Source organism: Falco peregrinus, chromosome 5 (genome assembly GCF_023634155.1).
Source record: "Falco peregrinus isolate bFalPer1 chromosome 5, bFalPer1.pri, whole genome shotgun sequence".
In the NCBI taxonomy this organism is placed as follows: Eukaryota; Metazoa; Chordata; class Aves; order Falconiformes; family Falconidae; genus Falco; species Falco peregrinus.
In genome coordinates, this window is record NC_073725.1 from 28,264,457 (window position 1) to 28,283,384 (window position 18,928).

General features: G+C 38.9%; 1 protein-coding gene across 2 annotated transcripts in view; it reads right to left on the reverse strand.

Moving 5' to 3' along the window:
* Nucleotides 1-18,928, reverse strand: part of CNTNAP2 (contactin associated protein 2) — a 1,162,992-nt gene that overhangs the window by 380,030 nt on the left and 764,034 nt on the right. For both annotated transcript variants that reach the window (XM_055806132.1, XM_055806133.1), the window contains one exon: nt 5,067-5,186. In XM_055806132.1, the coding sequence (XP_055662107.1) occupies nt 5,067-5,186 (120 nt within the window). The remainder of the gene's footprint in view (nt 1-5,066; nt 5,187-18,928) is intronic.

Below are 18,928 nucleotides of genomic sequence, written 5' to 3' on the forward strand. Positions count from 1 at the left end.
TGAGGCAGGCTGTGAATATGTATAATGATTTCTCAAAACGTTTGAAGATGTGCAGCTTTAGGCAAAAGAACTGTACTAGAAAGGGGGATAGCGTAAGTACCACTCAAATGTTAACATTAAGCTTGCAGCTATTTGGATCCTGAAATGAGATAAAAGCCACATCACAGAGGCGTAATGACTTCAGGACCAACAGAAAGAATTAACCGACGTATCTTCTGGTAAAATAGATTATGAAACCTTCCAGTTCTGCTTTGCATCAGTAGACTAAATGACGAAGTAGAAGAAACAACAGAAAGACTATGATTTCCTCACCCTCAGCATAAGCCTTGAGGAATAACAGAAGCGCTGGTCTGCCTCTCCTGCTGACCTGCCACACAGCCAGCAGGATAAAGCAGCAAACCTTTACAGCCCCTGCACACTGTTCCTCTGCTTATCCCTCACCCTCCACTCTGAAAATTTTTGCGGAACAAATGCACAAGATCAGGGTAAACTTACTGATCTGACGCCTTTCCCCCATCCTCCTCAGGCTGAGGGGAAAAAAAGAAATAGAAAAAAAATAGGGAGTAATTTTAACTTATTTCTTTGGTCTTTCTCAATGGGATTGAAATAAAAACTGCCAGAGGAAACTGAATCAAGCCTAAAGATTCAGAAATACAAAATATCACAATGAGCATGGGGTGAAGCTGTAAAATGCTCAAGTTTACATCTTCCCACAAACTTCTTAAAAGATAGTTCCTTCCACTGCAGCTACTGTTCTAATGACAGTTAAAGAGACAACAGGAAAGGCGTTAATCTGGATACTGAAATAGGAACCCTCCATCTCTGTAAAAATCTGCTGGAATGCAGAATCTAGCTCTGCTTTGTAGATCTGCCTCTAAAAGACAGTAAGGTCTTGGCCTGAAGATGACAGAGCTTTGGAAGAGTTCCCTTTCAGCCTAAGATCACAAGTTATGCTAAACTGAAAAGCAGTCTAATGGTTAAAAATTATGCCACAACACATCTTCAAGCAATAATTTTCCCTAAGTGCATTAATTTGAAAAGTTGCAACTTTCCAACTCTAAACATTTTCAATACTGTTTTTCTTATTAAAAAAAAAAAAAACCTTCCTAAAATTTAGATAGTTCCTACTGATAAGTATTTGGAAAACTGCTGAACACCTATTGCAGTGCTCTAGGTTTTGAAAAGCTGTGTTACTCCAGCAGGAATAAGTACTTAAACATGATATCTCAAGCATTTTAATTCCACTATGAAGACATAAAATGTAAGTGCTTGGTTCCTCTTCACTATCAAAACACAACCCTGTGAGTACAATATTTATTTGGAGGAGACAAGGACAAGCGAACGAGGGGGCTCCGGGGTTTCTTTGACAGTACAGCGTAGTTTGTAGAGATCATGAACTGCTGTGGGGAGCACAAGCACATACGTATTTCTGAATTTGACTGCACTATTGAATTGCCAGGACAACTTAGAAATGAGAATAATTTTTAGTTACTACAGTGACATCCCTGAAGGGCAGGACTGATCATGAAATTCTCCAGTTTATTAAATTAAGACACGCTAAAGATGTATAAGGACTATGCCCAGAAATATGCCCAGAGAGCAGTCTACTAAGCCACAATTTTCTCTTCATTTAAAAAAAAAAAAAAAAAAAACACACACAACTTTTTGCCACATTTAGGAACCCTAACACTTTCTGACTATACTATTTCACTGTAGGTGAAATGCTGACATAATGATGAAATAATGAAATTTGTGATTCAATATTTGTGCTACAGTACCTTCAAGGGCTAAAGATACAATTTCTAAATATACAATTTCAGTGGCATTTCAGGATACTTCCCTTGCCCCTGAAGGTTTATTGTCAAGTGAGAGTGCAGTTTACTCTCCAACATTTGTACTCGTAAAACTATACACTACAGTAAGCATGAAAGTAGTACATTAACAGTTAAGCCACCTTGTTTTAGGAAGATAGATGCCTGCTTTTCTAATAACCCTAACCTTGTGGACTTGTTTTCTCTAGAAACCAAACTAACAAGTCACATTTTATATTACCTTTTTAGTCAGTAAGGTGTTCTTACTTGCTAGTTCTACCTGAATGGAACAAGCATATTTAAAAATGTCTATTAGCATCTTGAGTAGTAATTTAATACAAAGATGTCTGTTTAACATATGGGTTAATAGGAACACTTAGATTTGTCTCTCAGGCTAGAGAGGGAAACTACAGGATGTCGCTATTAAAATAAAATATCACTATCCTGCCATACAAAGAAGTGGAGGTTTTTTATTTTACTACACTCCATATACTATTCAGTAAAGCTAGATCTGTAGGTTACTTAGTTTCATGTTCACAAAGAAAAAAAAATATTGTAATTCGGCTAATTTAAGTTCTTGTTTCAAATATAGTGCTAGTAATACCATAAACCTGCACGACTTCAATACTAAAATTTGAAAATTCTGCTTTTGTTCTAATATGCTACAGTGCCTTTTGTTATATGAGAAGTATATTTATATGAGAAGTATATACATATATGAGAATGTATATTTAACATGAACGAGCAATGCATCATTGCTACAGAGTTCTTGAGAAATGTGCTATTGATGAAGCAAAGTGAAGCCCTCCACCTCACCCTGTCCCTTTTCTAGTATATATATTACTGATAATATGCTATCAATTCAGAAAAAGGTTTAGGATGTTGTGAATTATCTCTTAAAAACATAGCTCTTAACCAGGGGTCCTCAAACTATGGCCCGTGGGCCAGATATAGCCCCACCAGTGTCCTCAATCCAGCCCCCGGTATTTAGAGAACCCCCCGCCGGGGGGGGGGCAGAACCAAGCAGCTGCAGATGACTGCCTGCCACTTCATCCATGCACCGGCCCCTGTTTAAAAAGCTTGAGGACCCCTGCTCTTAGCCCTCCACAGTCTTCACTGCTTAAGATAACCACTAACTAAAAGAAAATGAAAGCTGTAACAGCTGCAATGTATAGGTACTACAGAGTACATACATAGGTGATGTGCTTTACTAAGCTAGCCAGGAACGATTATCAGTGTGGCCTTTGAGTTTTAGAAGCAGAGATTAAAACTGCTTCCCATGGACTTCCACGTATTTCTTCCAGTCATTTGCATTTTAATGAAGAAATACTTCTCTTTGGTTCTTATTTTTTAAATTTAAATAGTTACATGGATATTAGTGCAAAACACCTTCTTGTAGGAAAGACCTGCTGATGAGAATGATCCAGTCAAAACAGAAAACTGCATTTTCCCACAGCACACATCATATCCAAATGAAGGGAATGAGCACTAAATCATCCATCCTAGTGTTTATGATCTCCTTGCACTGGTTAGGAGAAGGCCACATTTTATTACTCTGGAAACTGTTTTGTAGATGAGAAACATTAGTAAAATGAAATGGTTACTTTTACTTTTCTTATCTGTTTTTTCCCCCAGTGTTGGACAAGCTACTAGGACTTTCTGCTGTATGTTTATATTTAACATGAATGAGCAATACTCTAGTACTGGATAGGTGCACGTTTTTTGTGCCTGACACCACTAGGGTAGTATATTTTTAATTTACAAAGTTACCCTTGAAGAGTACCCAAAAGCCATAGCTAGGTGCTGAACACAGCGGTTCTTCTTCTGAATAGCAGAAATTGCTGTAATACATCAGCAATTCTTGGCACTGTTCCCTGCAGTGCCTGCCTGATTAGTTACTGATACAGTTCAAGGTGCTAGTTATGATTTTAAAAGCCCTAAATGGGTCAGGATCCACTTATGTGAAAGATTGCCTTTACAGCCGTATCTCCGAACAGACTGGCTGGCCTGCCTCTCCAGCCCCAGGAGGACTGATGGCACTCCCAGAGCTTGGATCAGGCTCCTTCTTAGGTATGCTTTATTAGACAAATGCAGACATTAATGGCAACACGAAGCTGGTATTTTGCTGTTCTCCTGCCTAGACAAGCTGTCTACCTAGGAGCACTTGATCTGGGGTCTGCTGCACGTGCCATGCATCCCCCTTCATGTCAGCTTCCCCCCTCCCCCCTAATTTCTCCCATCCAAGTTGGATAAAACCCACCCCACAGGTCCAGGCATGTACAGGTTTCTTCCACCAGGAAGAGCTACATGAGCTTCAGCAACTGAGATTTCTACAGAGACAGAGTTACTGTTTCAACTTACGATAGCGTGGGTCACCCTGCTGATGCTAAAGCCTGATGACTCGGACATATGCCAGATTTCAAATGAAAACAGACTGAAATTCAAACTTACACGCAGATAATGGAGGAAAGGCAGGGGATGCGTCTGTTGTATCAGCTACCCAGTATTTCATATCAGAAAAAGCGGCGAGACAATTGTCATGCATTAACCAACCAAACACATCATACACTCCTGGTGCAAGAAACTGCCCCCTTTTTTCTTTATCATATTTTTCTGCCACAGCACGGCAATGCAAATGACTTAAGGACAGCTGCTGCGAGAATGCCCAGATAGGAAGTTACCCATACAGAACTACTGTTACAGGCAGGAAAAACCCCACACAACAAAACCAAAAGAAGTGAATGCAGTTATACATATGGTCTCAGAAGTTAAACAAAGTATGTCCTTCTAACACAAATCAAATGTTTTGTTTCTCTTGTAAATAATTTCTATTCCCTGTCTGTGGTAAAAGTCAACGACACCTACACAGAAATAAAAGTCTGACATTTCTGAAAAGCTGCCTTATACGGTACCTCATAAATCACAGATATTACTGAACTATCAATATGTTGATATAAAATAGTTCTAGTAAATAGCCATATATGTACACTTTTTTTCTTTTTAAAAATTATGCACCACTGGGAATGCAAAGGCCTGTTAAGGCTAATTAATAGCTGTGATTCAAAAAGTTTATGAAATGGATTAACTACTGCCTTGCTGAGAGTATACTGCCTGGTGATTACAAATTTGATGACCCTTCTCTTGAAAAGCGCTTAGCAGTTATTTTTCTTTTGCCAAGAAATACAAATTATGAATAGACTTTTTCCCAACTACACAAAAAAATAATAAAAAAAATAGCAAACACAATGCTGTTACCTGTCATGTTGCAGTAAACTTTCAAAGGTCCCAGTGCCCCACTGCCATCTGGATCTATCCAGTAGTAATTTGAAGTTTTGCCCAAGTGTTTGTATGCTTCACAGGAGAGCTCATGAATAGCTGGAATGAAATAAAACACAGCAATAAGTATCTTCATAGCCTCATATCCTGAAGCAAAAAACCCATAATGACAATAAATTCATTTTATTTATACATCAAGAACCACACCTTTGAGATTACAATAATGTGACTGACATTCACAGGAAACAAAGCATCTTTCCAAAAGATACAGAAGTGATTAGAAGTTTGAGACACATAATTTTTTAGCAAGTGGAGGAATGCCAGAGCTGGGGGGTGCAGGGGGACAACCAACCAAACCGACTTTTTCAAGTCTCTTTAAACCATTTTTGACAATGTTTTTGTTCAGAACTTTGTTTATACACAGGTTGAAGTTTTACATCATAAATGGAAACACTTCTATTAATGCAACATACTTTCTTCCTTTAGTTTTCCCTCTTTTCAAGAGATACACCAAAAAGCTTATGAGTTTTCTCTCTGTAAATTTTAGAAATTTTTAGGTTTTATTACCACCCAGAATAACATCAGGTTTCAAAATTGTGGAATTTCTCACTACATGTAATATCTGTCTCTACACAGCTCTGCAGTTACTCTATATATCTACGTAACTAATACTGTTCCAGAAAGGCCTAAAATTTCACCATATTTACTGCAAAACGTTTAATTGATTTGGCGGGGCAGTTGTTTCAATTTGTCCTCGACCTCTTTATACTGCTTTCTATTTCAAGTCATAAAACCGCTTGTCAAATTCTGTTATGGTGAATAGCTCAGACAGAATAATAAGCATTGTAGATAGGAGCTTTTCTAGTAATCCCCCCATTTTCTGTGAAAGGTATGACTATCACAAAGTTATACATAGTATACATGAATAAATCAGATCATGTTATGCATAGAACAAGTAAAACTGGTAATTTATATAAATTGGTGTGTCTTTATAGAAAACTGTTAAGTATTTTTCTATGCAATTTTTTTCAAAAGGAATGTGTAACGTTTCTTTGTTTTCCAAGGACCAGATGGTACAGCATTTTTGTTTGGAATCAATCAATCAGCTACTAAAAGAAATGAAATGTTTGTTTAACCAGACTTCACATCCACTCTAAACATTCATCTAATTTGTTGGCAATTCTTCCAATCTATCTCCTTGCTAAGACTGGGTTTATTTCAAAAGTCCAACGAGGACAAGATGTTTCCCTGGGCTTTGGCAGTGACGGACTGATCTCACACACACATTTAAAGGCCTCTAACCAACCATCAAGACACAGGAAGGAAAGCAACGCTAAAAAAAGAAAAAGTCTCCAATTTGGACGTGGCATAAACACAAAGCTAAAGACTGTTAGCTCTACTGTATAAAGAGAGAGACCTTGTTGATGTTAAAAAAGAAAGACTTTTCTGGAAAGTTTTATGTGTTCGTTACAAGGTCTAAAGTTAATTTGATACAAGAAGTAGACATTTTAATTAAATTGTGAGATATTCCAAGTAATTTCCCCTTTCTCCCCAAATTAAAGTCAACAGAATTTCTCGTTATCAAGGAGACTGTGTCTGTTTTCAGACACTTCATGCAGATTTCATAAGGAATTCATAAACAATTTTCTTCAAGTATTTCTCTAACTCTCTACATGCTACCTAAATGTAATCATAAAATACCAACTGCATTAATGTATAGTTATTGTAAAACAAAGTCACAAATATTAATAGACTCATTCCAGGTCAAGTCAAGAGGATGACAAATACTGACTGTTTAATGATCTTCCAGAAGTTTGGCGTTTTCAGTTTCTAAACCTTACAGAAAACCAAGGAAGTTTTGTCTTTGTAGTATGCAGATTTCACCACAGGGCCATATGACGTTTTTCTCTAAGTCTGCTCCTTTCAAAAAGGCAGGCCAATCTTTGTACAGAGATACTACTACAATTCAGGAAAAAATACTGAAGAGCATTATATGGAAGACAAAACCAAGTCACTGTTTAATCAGACACTCATTTATCCCTGCTGAATATTTTTACAGAAACTAAAGGGTTTAGATACACCACTCCTTCTGTTCTTCTGGAACAGGAGAAATAGAGTGAGTGGTAGGTAGTTACTAGTATTACAACACGGGACTTTTGAAAAAAGGCTGCTTTTGAACGTTTCAGCATTTGTTAAGCTTCAACATTATGTTGAACACCAAATGCAGAAATTAAGATCATTCTTCAAATAAAGACAAAAGAATGAGGTATTAGAGATCAATTCACCTTGTGAAAAGTGGTTTTATGAGTGTGTGATAGGTTTTGGCAGGTTTTATCCATATGTAAATCATACTTAAAGACCTTCAAGGGAATAAACAAAACTGAAAGGGTAGGTTCTAGTGCAAGGAACACTAACATACAAATCACTTAACAGGTGCACAGAAACACAGCGAAGGGGTAAGTGAAGTTAGTATACTGATAGAATAACTGGTTATTAAGATGCAATAGGAAACAGCAAACTATCATGTTGCGGTGTATGAATAGGCTTGATGACAGAAATAGACCGTTTTGTCGACTTCAGATGGCAAAGGGTAGGCACTAATGCAAACACCAGAACAAAAGTGGCAAGTGCCAGGCAGAGAAGGCAACTGTGAAGGGGAGGAGAGTAAGACATTATACCAAGATGTCAAAGTAGAAGATGACGTAGAAAGGAAGACAATACAGGATCATTCTATAATTCAGTACTTCTTTTAAATGGGTTTTTGAAATGCTGCACAAAAAGGTTGTTAGTAAGACAGAAGAACAGGTGAAAATAGAAATTAAGAAACTCCAAGAACACCTAGAATAGACGAAAGGGCAAACACTTAAGGAACATCATTTTAGAAGCCACCTGAGTACATTAAAACACAGAAGAACACAATACAACAAGGAAGAGAGCATGGCAGAATCAAAATAGCTTAAATTAGAAAATTGATAAAGGTTACAATAAAGAAGCAAAAAAAATTAACCGAACCAAGAGAGGACAAGTCAGAAAAATGCAAGATTCAGATATGAAGTCTATGCAAATAAGGAGAAATGGTTGCATATATCTACATACAGGGAATAGGAGAGAGAGAGAGAGCAAGAACTGAAGGCACAAGCACAATAGATTTCTGCTTTTCAAGCCATCAGAAGTAAAAATGCCAAAAAGTGTATTTGCTTTCTTGGTAGTTGGTCCAAGCACACAGCATATATATTCTTAAGGGACTTCAGGAGAGTATTAAATTTCAAAATCTTCCAAGCTAAAACTCACATGTGCCCTGATGACAAAATAAGCTGTTTCCAGCTGTCTGGATATTTTTTTTTTTTTCCCCAAACGTTACTTATATTCTTTTTGAGAAGAAGGAGGGGGGAAACCCACCTTGCAAATGGCTTCCTCACTCTTAACTTGACATGCTTTTATATTGCATCAAAAACTGTCCACAAGCAATAAGAGGTGAAAACCTGATCAGAACAGTGATCCTACGTCTCAGAGCCAGCTAAAAAGCATGTACAATGAGAATGAAAATCAGAAAGAGCAACAAACTATAGTCTTTTAAAAGTTTAATCACCTCAATAATACAGATCAAACTGAGACATCAAACTGAGACCACCAAATCCATTCCACACTAAAATCTGAAAAGGCTTGGCTGTGTTCTGACAAGAAGTAAAAAGAAATTTAAAAAATAATAATTAAAGAATCTCATTTCAACTTTTGGTGTGAAACATCAAGCTTCTTTAAGCTTATTAGTCTAGGCAGAAAATCCAGCCATTTTAATGAGCTGACAACAGCAACTACGAATGCATTTTGAAGTTCACCATTGACTAAGCTAATATTCACAACAACGGGCTTGAGCATAGCATGAGGGGAAATGTTTCTCTTAGAAAAGTTTGACTAGGGAAGCAGACTGAGTAAAAACCTTGTAGCCACACAGACCTTAATACTGTTTTCATCGATGCATTTCTTCACGGGTTCTTTTCCACCCCCAGGACTGCTGACCTGAATTCCAAGGAGGAGATGTTGATGGACAGGGGAAAAGAACATTTCCAATTTTTTTAGGATCCTCTATTTTAAACATTTGAGAAACAACAAATAGTTTAGAAAACCAATTCACAGAATAGCTTTTTCCAGCTTCAGACTATCAGCCGGAAGTTGGGAAAAGTCAACTTCTCTTAGATTTCAATGGCTCTTTACTGATTGAAGGAAGCAGATGTTCTCACTCCTGTTTTACTTTCTGAGTGGCATAAAGATCAGGAGAGAGTTATCTCACACCGGTGGCACAGCTGCTGGCTATCTCTGGAAAGCAGAAGAGCTAAATGACAAAAAGGATTTAGCAACTCTGTCACCCTATATGCTGCTCCCTTAGAGTTTCCGTAGCATCTTGGAGAACTACAGCTCCTGCATCACTATGTAAAAAAGGCAGGTTTAATTTTAGGGCTGACAAACAGTGCAAAGATCTTTATAAAAAGAAGACCTAGCAGGATAGTCTGCACTGCGTGACACGAGTGTCTTACAATACATTGTTTCTGTCAGTGAATATGGCTGCTGCAGGGGATAAATTCCTTCAAACTGCTGCTAATGCAGGAGTAAATCTCAGCTTTACGGGGGCATAGGAAAGGTGCAGATTCACAGGATGTGATGGAATTAAATAACAGTAGAGGTGACAAAAGTAGGCAGTGCATTAGCTACAGGAAGTCCAGCTATGCCTTTCCATCACTTTCAACTTTTCAGAAAAATAATGAAAGCTAAATAGACTGTGAGGTGCTTGGGTTTATGTCATTCAAGCTGGTTTCAACTCTTGAGCCCCTGAAAAAGGGCTGAAAGCAGAAAGAAACAGAAAAGGGAGAAAAAATCCCCAACCTACTCAATAAATAGTTGCATCTGAAATGGCATACCAGCAGTTTATTTTAAAAGAAAGGGTTTATTTTTATTTATTACAAGATATATCACCTAAAAAGCAAAAATGTTTAAAATATTTTTTAATATAACTACATATACACCATAAGTTTCTGTTCTGTCAAGTTTCTTTCTGTGCAATATTACAACAAACATATCCCCACCCTTATTCATTCCAGTGCTTTATGGTGGAGAAATGTGTGTTACAATTTTTTTAGAACAGGTTAAGTGAACTGGAAATCTCACCATAACTCAAAGCAAGTCACACATGAGAACAAAAACCCTTCTGAATTTGAGATCTGTATTCTGGCAGTAAGAACATATGAAGCTGCTGATTTGATCTCTGATTTGATCTACTACTTCATGTCTATTAAAGTTTTTTAAGAGCCCCACAAAAAGCCAACCTGATGCAACACTACTTCAAAGTTCTTGTTATTCCAAAGGACTATTGCTGCAATGGCCAGAACAAACCTGTGAGTCTTTTAAAGTTTGGATGTAAAAATTCTGTAGTTTGAAACTCATCCTTATAATGCCTAAGAACAGGAAAAGTAAACTAAAGTAAAAACTTGAGTCCCTGGTGATAGTTAAACTTAGAATAAGTACACAAGCGTTGTTAAAATCAGACAAAATAAGTGTTAATAAGCTTTTACTTTTACATCTTACATTTGAAAAGTGAAGTAACACTTTCAGATATGACAATGAGATGGAAGTATTGCTAGAAATCCATACTGTAGTAATGCACACTCTCAAAAATGCTCTGCATTGCAAAGTTACATCCAATTTATAGTAAAACATAGCTACATGTATATAACACTGTTATAACAAGTATATTTTTAGCTTGTAAATTCCTCCACAGTTTCTTGTGTGCACGCACACACACACTCCTTACTAAACAATTCTTCTGTTTGTAATTGTTATTACTGTACTTATCCTTCCTACAAAAGAGACGAAAATTTAACTAAAATGTCTTTACTCATTAGGAGAACCAAAACTTAATATGACCTTGATTATCATGAGCTTGAGATGTTTTCCAGAGTAGCTTTTGCCACTTTTCCGAAGGTTAAGGGTACCCTTATTCATTTTCTGTTGGCAAAGCAATGTCATTGGAAACTTCTGCTGAACATTCCTGGGTTTTCCCCTTCCACCTTTCTGCCAGTTTACAGAAGCTCCCAATGCCCTCAGCAGTGACAGCTGAAACTTAAAATAAATTACAACTCAAAAATCGAGGAGAACCACCCACCAGCAGCATTGAAAACAACTCATCAATCAGTGACAGTGGGAGGAAACTAAAGCTGAAGGAGAAACCGTCACCATTCTGATACAGAATGCACACATACCTAAAAATGTTTTGAACTGTTTCAACACACTTCCACTTACCTAAATGTGGGCACACTCACCTAAAAAGACCTTCAAAGCATTAAAATCATCAAACACAATCTCATCCTGCAGAGAGAAGATTCTCATGTAACCAGGACTTTTGTTTCAGGACTTTTTCTTGCTATTTGTGCCTATTATGTAATTATCTTAATGTTAAAAATACAATAAAACACCTGTTTCAGTTCCTGTAAACGTCCAAAGACCACTTTTCAATAATCCTTCATGATTTAAAAATATCTTCAAAATATTTGCGAAAATAGCACCCTCCTCTGAGCAAAAGAAGGTGGTAGCAGGAATCACAAAATAAAATCCTAACTAGCGAAAAACATCTTGCAACAGCACAAAGAGCTCTTCAAACTAAATGCCCAGTGGGCTTCTGTAGACATCAATTTCTGCCTGGCCAGAAAGTGGATTTTCGGCCAAGAGTTGCTCACCGCAAGCCCCACCGCTACATTTCAGGTACTTGCAGCTAGGATGCCCCTGTAGGATTAGGCTACCTCAATGAGAAAAAGCACAGGAAATAGCACTTTAAATAAATATAGGGTTCTAATAAGATAACACTGTATCTAAATAAGGTACAGACCTTCAGGTTCCCAGCCTTCACAAGCCAGGAAGCAGCAGCCGTGGCTGCTTGTCGTGCGCTCACCCCGAGAGGCCAGGGCAGCAGGGAGATGCCAGCACACTCTGCTAGCCACAGTGCTGCGATTCTGTGCCCAGTCTAAGGGCACCTGGAAATCGTGCCTGAATATATCAGTAACAGCAATAAGGTTTATGTCCCAGAAGGAAACAGAGTTTCTTGATGAGCTGCAGCATTACGCGCATCTTACGTATGATGTGTACAGAAAAAGATTCACTTGGAGATTTAAAATTCCTTTGGGAAAGTCTGTTTGGTTTTGTTTTGTTTTGGGTGTTTGGTTTTGGAAATGGATCTAAAGAAATTCCAGAAATTTCTTTCTGAGGAAATATAACAATTCTAGATTCACTTATGCTACATTTGGTTACAACCAAATTACTTGTATTCGGGAAAAAAAACAAGAAAAAAGTGACCAAGTATGACATGCATTTGCCAGTGCAATATTGCTTAATTAGTAATGACAATGGAACTCAGAAAACCTGCAGTTACTGGCTTTATGTATAGCCAAATATACAGTAAACTAAAACCCCTGAAGCCCTGTGAGCAATATAATTGGTGTGCTTGTGTTGCATCTGCAAGAACATTATTTTCTCCTGTTTAAAGAAATGTTGCTGTACACAAACATCCACTCAGTAAAAATGCAATTTTCACATGTAAATGCAATTAGGCAATTAGAAATTTTCACTGTAAGTAAGAGAATTTGTAAATCTTGGAAGGTACCATGAACAAATCCAGAAATCATGGCTGCATATGACATGGCACATGCTTTTGCCAATCATTTTTCCAGTTGTAGAACATCAAGTACTACTTCTCCCCCACGGCGGGGTTACCTCCACAGCCAGAAGCTGAACCGAGCCGTTGCAGTCACAAAAGCACAAGCACGCACAACTCCTGGCATCTTCACACACCTTCAGAGTGAAAATGTGATTTGATTGTTTTTTTCTGGAATACAATCATCGTAGGGGCCCTGGGTTTGCTCTCAATTGGCTAGGACAAACATGTGAATTCTAAGAGGTCAAAACTTCATTCTTTCACTATGGCCACATGAGATTACTAAGAGTCTATCGCACACTGCACTATTATTTCACTTTCTGGCAGTTCAACTACAAGTTAAATTAAGCCTAAGGGTTTAGTTCTGCTACTCTTAGCACCACATTAAGTATTACATCATTCTACAAGATTATTTGGGAAAAAGGTTGTTCAATTGCTTAAATTATATTTGGAGCATTAAGTGCCAGGAAAAAAGCAAAATCTTTTTCATGATCATAATTAGTGTAATGGCAGAATCAAATGGCTGGGACGAACTTCAATGATAATCTAATCCCCCTCCACAAAAAAGCTCAATTACATCCATGTATCATTTTTGACATACTTCTGTTTGAAATCTGCCATGACAAATTCCTCAACATGCCGGGACAGCCTATAGCTCCACCAGTCCTTCAGCATCAGTATTTCTCTCACTCTCCCTACACTGTGAAGCTGCTCTGCTGCAACTTAAACTCACAATTTCTCTTTCTACCCACAATTAATTTGGACAATAGCTTATTGTACTCCTCTTTGCAGCCATCTTTTCTCTATTGGTAATACAAATGCCTTCTCCACATGAAAAAGGTTAAGTTTGTTCATACTGGCCACAGGCTGTTTTCTCTAGGTGCTATATTCTTGTTCTAGCTTTGCTCTGGACTCTCCAATCTCCTCATGAAGCTCAGCATATGAAAATGGACAATGCCCAGCACAGCAGGATTAATTTGCACATCCCACAAGTTATGCTTCTACTAATCCATCCCAAAATAGTCTTCCTTATTCACAGAAGCCTATGCAATGAACTACAAGATAAATAAGCCAGCAATAAAGCCCACTTCTACAAAGCTAAATTAAAACAAAAAAAAAAAATCACAAAATTAAACCAGCAGTTGTCCTCAATGTTTGCTTCTACTATTGGTTAACCCCTCCTAAGCTGATCCCTTCCCAATCCTCAGTTGCTCTGCACCCCAAAAACCTTAAAATAGCTTCCAAAAGAAAGATCATTCTTTAGTTTTGTGTATATGTAGTATATATAAATATATGCATTCAATATAAATGAAAAATAATATAAATACACACATACACACTTCTTTTAATTAATTGGGAAGGTAAACCTACAGAAGGTATTGTAGTGCTTTACAGATGGACTAACATACATTTCTGTCCACTGCTGCATTGGCTGTCATGCCACTAAAACTTTCCAACACAGCAAAACTCCTTTGTGCCTGAGCATAAGCCTTCTCCCTGCTGCCATTGATCTAAGCTTCAGCCTTCTTAAAGCTCCGAAATTATGGATCGCCACCTTCCCAGCTGCTATATCTGCCTCATGCTTTCCCTCTGCCTCCTACTGTGGGCTAATGAACTTATAAAGGAATCTCATTATTAGTGCAATATTCACATATGCCCTGTAGAAACAGAAATGAAATTAAAAAAGAAGAAAAAAATAAAAATAATAAGATATGTGGAAATTTGCCAGTTTTGTGTCAAGTTGACTCTAGGCTCACCCATGTCAGTGACAAACAAGACAATTACCATTGTGGTAACAAAGGAAGAAAGCAGAATTCTGGGTTGCCATCAGGATAAGAAATAGAGCATGACTTTATTTGCCACTGGGATAACAAAGAAAATTACTGCCATGGGGGTGAAAACTGTAATTTCAGTTACCACACAGCTTTGCAACCCAGGTATTTGCTATGAATACAGATGAAAACCATCACATTTATGGCAAAACCAAAAGGGGTTCCGTTTCTTTCTCAACTTCATTCTTTCTCTGTTTTGGGCTGCGGGAGGCAGGGCAAAGAGAAATGAATTTAAATCAAAATGACTGATCTAAGATGGATTTTTAAACAATTTTAGCAGTGATTTCAAACTATAAGCCATAGATTAGGCAATTAGCATTCTTGTAAGTGTCAGCCTACAGACATCACAAGAAAGAAGTATTATTAGACATCAATTTTTAACGAGGTCCTTTTGAGAACTAAGTCATTCAAGGATACACAAGTAGAAGTCATGCCAAACATCTCCAGGTATGGCAGGCTTTCATTTGAAATCTGGATGGTTTGGCACATTTGTATAGCTGTAATGCATTACTGGGTACGGCACCTGAGAGGGAAGATGGTCAAAGAAACTGTCAGATATTCACCGTGCTTGTGCTGATCTCACACTGGTCCCAGCCACAGAAAGCTTCAGAGCTGCCTGCAGCTTGTTTGAATCTTCTCCAGCTGAGAAACAACAGGAACACTGCCAATATCATCTTGCCCCTTTCTTCCCTCCTATGCCTCCCTCCCACATGAAAGGCTTGAAGGTTGGTATAAAAATGTAAGTTTAATAAAACCATACCCCTAAAGGAAAAATATGATTTCTACTCCCAGTCCCACTGAATTTGTATTGCCAGGGCAATGGAACAGAGGAGACAAGATACAGCCCTGGATTTACACCTCCCCAGCTGTGCAATACAACTGCTTGGTTGCATTCTGAAGTGCACAGAGATACACAAATGGAAACCTCAGTGACTTACACAAGGGCCAAGGTGAGGGATGCAACGCTGGTAAAATTAGGTCAAAGTTACAGAAATACCTGGAGTCTTATTTTAATACAGGATGCCTGTGAGTGGCTACACATAGCAAAACCACAGATTAAACCCAAGGATTTTTCCCCACCGAGTTCATGCCGGCTCTTCCCTGCTCTGGATATCACAGCATTCTATCTGTCTTAAGACCTGAACTTCCTCATCAATGCTGAGCAATGCTCAGCTGCACAGAGGCTCTCATTACACAGCTTTAAAAGAGATTATAGTGTCATTAGTATTATTAATCCCAAAATGCATGACTCTCCTTCTCCTGCTCATTTCTAGGACTGTCATTAAGTCTTATTTTTACAGGCCTGCACAGTTGTTGTCATTGTCACCATTTCTTTCCCCTGTCCCCCCTCCTCCTCACCCTAGTTCCCCAGACATTTTTATATCTGAACCCATCACAACCAGTAATCCTGTGAAAGCAAATACGGTAACTTGCTTGGCTGTACTTACCCAATACAAGTTTTACTGGAGTAAAACTTCTCAAGTTAATAAAAGTAATTAACAAAAATACTGGTCATATAAAATAAGATTCCTTAAAAACTCACATTAAAAGTTTTTGTTTGAAAAGAACAAAACCAAACGACACCAGCAAACAGCACCTTTCCTATGAAAACAACTGCTGTACACACAGACTAAATAGTGGGTTTTCCAGAGGAGCTGAGCACCGATTTCCAGCAACAGAAAAAAAGTAAAACATTACAAAAACAAATGCTCATATCAGTACTTGCATTATCTCAATCAAAATGTCCTCTGTCAGCATGACACCAATTTAGAACCAATGCATCATCTTTGTCATTTCCATTAATCACTAAGCAACTCAGAATGCCAACAGAATTCAAGTTCTTACACTGCCATAAAAATATCAGCAGAAACATCTGCTCTATGTCCCTTTTTTCATGTTTTCTCTCCAATAGTTTCAATTGGGAATGATGGTGTCCTGGCAACTTTCTGGAAATCATTTTCACATCTTTTCCACATAATGGATGAGCTGTGAAATTAGTACCATGTTAGATGGATACCTTAGAGGTTGCTCTGGTTGGCACACACTTTGTTCAGCAGCACTGTGGAGCATTAATTTAGACTATTTACTGAGGGGATGAGAATACGGGGAAAGTGTCAGGTTCTGTGAAATAAGCCCATCTGCACACCCACAGAGGAGCTCAGAGGTGCACTGGCAGGGAAGAAGCCCAAATAACACCCTGCCAGGCTTCTCCCAGGTCCATCACAGGAGCCAACAGCCCATCAAAGGCCCATCTGCACAAGTCCAGACAGGGACCCAAATCAAGATCTCCCAAGCAACAACCAACCTGCCTGGGGCTATCCCAGCACAGCCTTTGCTCTAGTGTCCGGGCACAGAACCCATCACCATGAGTCACTGGGAGCAGCTCTCCCCAATACCGTTCTAAGGGGTTGCTGCCTAGGGGTGGGATCTCACTGGAACAATGGACATTTAGAGGCAGAACCAAAGGCAGGAAAAGAGAGGTAGGTGATTTGGAGGAGGAAGAAGCGCAGAAAAGGAAGGGTAAGTGTAAACTTCTGATCAGTATGCTTGCCTGGTTGTGCCCTGCATCTGATCAGTGCAGTCTGCCCCACCTCCTCATTAAATTCCTTTCCAACTCTTTCCTAGGCCAGGGGCTTTTGATCCTGTGTGCACTTGCGTGTATATGGGTGTGGATGCCAGCAGCTGGGGTCAGAACCCAGGTCAGAGGGCCCCTATGCCCACAGCACCAGGCACTGGAGCAAGCGCAGGTGTAGGAGTGCGTGATGACTAGCCAAGATCAAGCTGGACTAGCCAGCAAGCAAGTGAAGTGGCCTGGAAGCAAGTAGGGGTGAGTGGGTCTTTATGGGTCAGCTCTGGACATAAGAGCACCTGGTGTCTAAAGGGGTGAAAGCACAGCAGTGTCAGCTGCGGGGGCCAGGGGAGCCCTGGGCCGCTCTAGGGGGGGTGCATGCAACTGGCCCTACCAGTAACTGGAGTAGAACTGCTGCCTTAGTTTTCCCAGTAGCTGGCTTTTGATTCCAGTCTCCCCAGTTTCTGTCCTCAGGATGTACAACCCCTATGTGCCTGATCCCCGCTGCTGGAGAGATTCTGCTTGTACATAAGCACACGTAAGTACATACACTGCTGCTCATGGACTTCCATCCTGCTCGGCCAGAGTGGGAAGCAGGGTGAGGCCGCTGGTGCTGTCTGTGTTTGTGTGGGTGCACTGAGTGTCTGCGAGCTGTGTGGCTAGCCATGTATATATGTAGCACATGTGTGTGCCCCTGCTGGGAATACATCTTTAGCCTTGCTATTGGTGGGCTCCAGAATCACTGAGCTGCAGCAGCATTACCTCTTTTGGATTGCGCAGTCTGGCAAGACAGGTATTCTTCTAACAGAAAATACTGCACAGCATTTACATTTCAAACATGATAGTAGGTCAGAACACAGGACTTATCTTCTGTGGCCATTTCTCCTTTTATTTATGGTTGCAATTAACTTCTAACAGAGCCTTGATTCTCTGGGTTGTACTCAGCTACACTGATAATTCCACACATCTACCTTCTCTGTGATTATTACTGTACAGCTTAACAAGTAGTTCAAACGATCAAGACCTGGCTGAAGCTCCCAGCTTCTGTCCAGCAGAGCTTTCTAATCTGCAGAGTGTGTTTGATGATGGTCAATCCATCATCAATCAAAATTGCTGGAAGAAAACAAATACAAGTACTGGGAAAAGAGGAAACAAATCAGAGCAGATGATTAGAGAAGGAATGACAAAAGGAGGAAAGAAACTGTTGAAGTTGATAGACAGCAACAAAGAATTTGAGAAACATGAAAATGGGGAAAACAAGTGGGTTTGAAAACGAGAGGCATAGTTAAGAATTTCAGAAAGATATAAGAACTCCTTGTAGCTCAGTTGGCCTGTGCATGAATCTGAGAAATGCAGTGATATTTGTAATGCTCTGAAGTACCAGTGGCAGATATAAAAAAATAAAAAAGTGACAAACACCATGTTATGTTTTCCTCTCTGCTTTAGATCATCTACTAGCTCCTTCTGAACCTAAAAGCATATTGAAAACATGTCATATAAAATACAGCAACCACAGACTCAAAAAAATTTAATCTCAAGTTTTCTAAACAAGTGATTAGGGAACATGGATGTGATAAATGACTTAATGTAAAAGCTACATAAGGATACACAGCTTAAAAATTTTTGTGGGATGAGATTCAAAGAAAGACTGTATGGTTCCAGTACAATAAAATGAATAGTGCTAGATGTCAGCTAAGTACCTAAGTACATGCAAGTAGTATGGCTAAGACTTCTACTGAGAAAA